Source organism: Oryzias melastigma, unplaced genomic scaffold, assembly GCF_002922805.2.
Source record: "Oryzias melastigma strain HK-1 unplaced genomic scaffold, ASM292280v2 sc00479, whole genome shotgun sequence".
Taxonomy (NCBI): Eukaryota; Metazoa; Chordata; class Actinopteri; order Beloniformes; family Adrianichthyidae; genus Oryzias; species Oryzias melastigma.
Window position 1 is genome coordinate 5,296 of NW_023417073.1, and position 2,756 is coordinate 8,051.

Below are 2,756 nucleotides of genomic sequence, written 5' to 3' on the forward strand. Positions count from 1 at the left end.
CACATGAAAAAATGCCATTTGAAAAAGCCTGTAGCTGTGACAAGCCACGCTCTATTCTCATGCATCCACTTATAGACAAATAAATGTCCATCCTCGTCCGAGCCATATAGCTCCAATATTGCTCGCCATTTTTGTTTCACCTGTAATGTTAAGTTTGGTTTGTGAAGGGCTCGTTAGCTAGTGGGAGCGAGTGTAAACAAAGGGATGATAGGAAATGAAGGTGGGCTCACTCAGTATTGCTCTGATCTCAGGGATTTCTTTATTGATGTTAAAAAACATTTTTTTCTTTTATTTTGCCCTAAAATACCTCAGAACACTTCTAAAATGGATTGAAGTGGGACTTTAAAAGCGATCCAAAGTGACCAAACTGATTCTTTTCCTCAGGTTCGACAGCTGTTTTTAACACCGACATCCATCATCATCACCATGTCTAAGGGGACCGTGGTTCTGGCGTACAGCGGCGGGCTGGACACCTCCTGCATTCTGGTGTGGCTCAAGGAGCAAGGCTATGACGTCATCACATACTTGGTAAAGTTTCGTGACAACAGCAGGTGGCTCGGTGATGGTTGGCCAGCAGCTGCCTCTCTGCACACCAAGTATTGTTGAAGTGTTCTGCTTGGTTAACTGCAGCATCAACAGCTCATGCATGCTTTGTCCAACTGTGAGCACGTGCGTTAGGCCTCATCCCTGGATTTGGCTTTATAATAGGAACCTAAATCTGGCTAGATTTACGTTTTGACCCAGAGGGCAGATTAGAAATGCTACGGCAGCAGATTTTATGGTTCATCTTCATGAAGTGTTGTCTTAGTGTTAGGGGTTGGTGGGGGCAGTTGTCTACTTCAAGACCCATTCTGATGAAAATTGTATTTTTAACATGTTTTATGGTATTTTTTTGATAATGGAGGGGATATATATAAAGAAAAATAAGCTTAAAATTACATTTCTGAGTATTTCTTTATTCAAATCATTGTGCATTTAAAAAAAAAAAAGAAATGTGTATGCTAGCCAGGACACTTACAAGGACACTTCTCCGCTCCATTCTGATACTAATTTATTTGTGTCAGAAATTTTCACAAACAATACAAATTTTGATTAATTATTAAACTTTATTTCAGATAAACTACACCTTGGTGTAAGTATATGTGCTGCTGGCTGGTTACACCTGTTAACATTTTACAGGAATGCATTTCCTTCCAGTTTAAAGGAGATCTGGCAGCGTCTTCATGCCCTTAAGAATGTTTCATTTCCTCTGCACACCTGATCTGACTGACAAACTGGTGGATTCTCAGAAATAATGATTGCTCGGTCACGTGTCTGCGTGCTCTTCCATTAAGTTTGGACATTTACTGCAATTTTGTTTAATTGGATTTTGATTACAAACTTGAACACACACATTTTCTGAGCTCTAGAGGGATTTATTGCATCATTTCTTCCACTACTTAGAAAGAAATGCATTTCTGGATGTAGTTCAATTTCCTGCATTTGAACAATGTTGAGATGGAAGTTCTGCTTTTAGAAGTATAAGGAAAAGTCAATTAAAGTTTCAGCTTCACTTTTGAGCAATAAGGAGGAAAAAAAGTCAGGTTTGTACCTTAGAGCCATAGTTGTCACAAAAAAGTTAGCAGATTGAGTGGATTGGCTTTCTTAAAAATCTACTCAAATAAAAAGTTTAGTTCAGGAAACAAATTCTTAGAAAAACAACATTCACAAAAAGCTACCTTTGTAAATGAGTCAATTTACATTGTTGTTTACAAAATTGTTCTGGTTAGTTGTAACCAAAAGCAAGGATCTTTCTTCTCAAGTCCTTAAACTAGCTGTTAATTCAAACTAGACTGTATTGCTAATTAAGAGATAGTAAGAGTTTATAAATTAATTAATAAAGTGATATCTAAGTACATGTCAGATCTTGTTAAATGACACAAACCTATCAGATCTGCAATAAACAGACCATTAAAGTCTAAGGTTAGAATGAAAAAAATCAAGTGGATGTTTTTCTTCACGTAGATGGACCGACTCTCTGTCATCGAAAGTGCTTCAAAGCTACCCACCTTTAGATCCAAACCAAAAACGTTACCATTTTATTTTGAAATGGTGACCATTCTGTATTTCCTTTTTATTTACTTCAACAATAATTGTATAGTTTTATTGCTACCAGTATTTGTGTCTCTGTAAGGCACTTTGTAGTGACTCTAAATTTCATGTAACTGTTTCTGTGCCTGTAATTAATTGTGTTGTTTCAGGCCAACATTGGACAAGATGAAGATTTTGAAGCTGCAAGAAAAAAGGCAGAAAGTCTTGGTGCAAAGAAGGTGAGTGACAGGAAATGGAGGGTTTGAATGACCCTTCAGAATAAAATCCCGCTTATAGTGCATCTTTTATTTGTTGCTTATTAACAGATCACCAGATCCTGTTCATTTTTGGTCTAAATTTAATGTTAATTTTTAAAAAATACAATGGTTGACTCACTAGTGGACTACTTTAGCAGCTAGATTACTTATTTAAATAAGTATGCATTTCAAAATATCATAGTAGCTCTACCCAACCTTGAAAAATGAACCTATAATCTTATCTTTTATACATGTTTTTAGCTTTATTTATTCAAAGGGAACACTATCTAAAAGTTTTCACCAATCTTATGTATGTGAAAGTAACACAGATGTGGGATCTACTCTGTAGATTTTCATTGAAGATCTGCGCAAAGAGTTTGTGGAGGATTTCATCTGGCCTTCAGTTCAGGCTAATGCAGTTTATGAGGA

General features: G+C 36.4%; 1 protein-coding gene across 1 annotated transcript in view; it reads left to right on the top strand.

Moving 5' to 3' along the window:
* Window positions 1-360: 360 nt before the first annotated feature.
* The window catches only part of ass1 (argininosuccinate synthase 1), a gene marked incomplete in the record, with an annotated part of 19,661 nt that continues 17,265 nt past the window's right edge, over window positions 361-2,756 (top strand). The window contains 3 exon segments of the mRNA XM_024262762.2: window positions 361-528; window positions 2,241-2,309; window positions 2,677-2,756. Coding sequence (XP_024118530.1) covers window positions 427-528; window positions 2,241-2,309; window positions 2,677-2,756 — 251 coding nt within the window.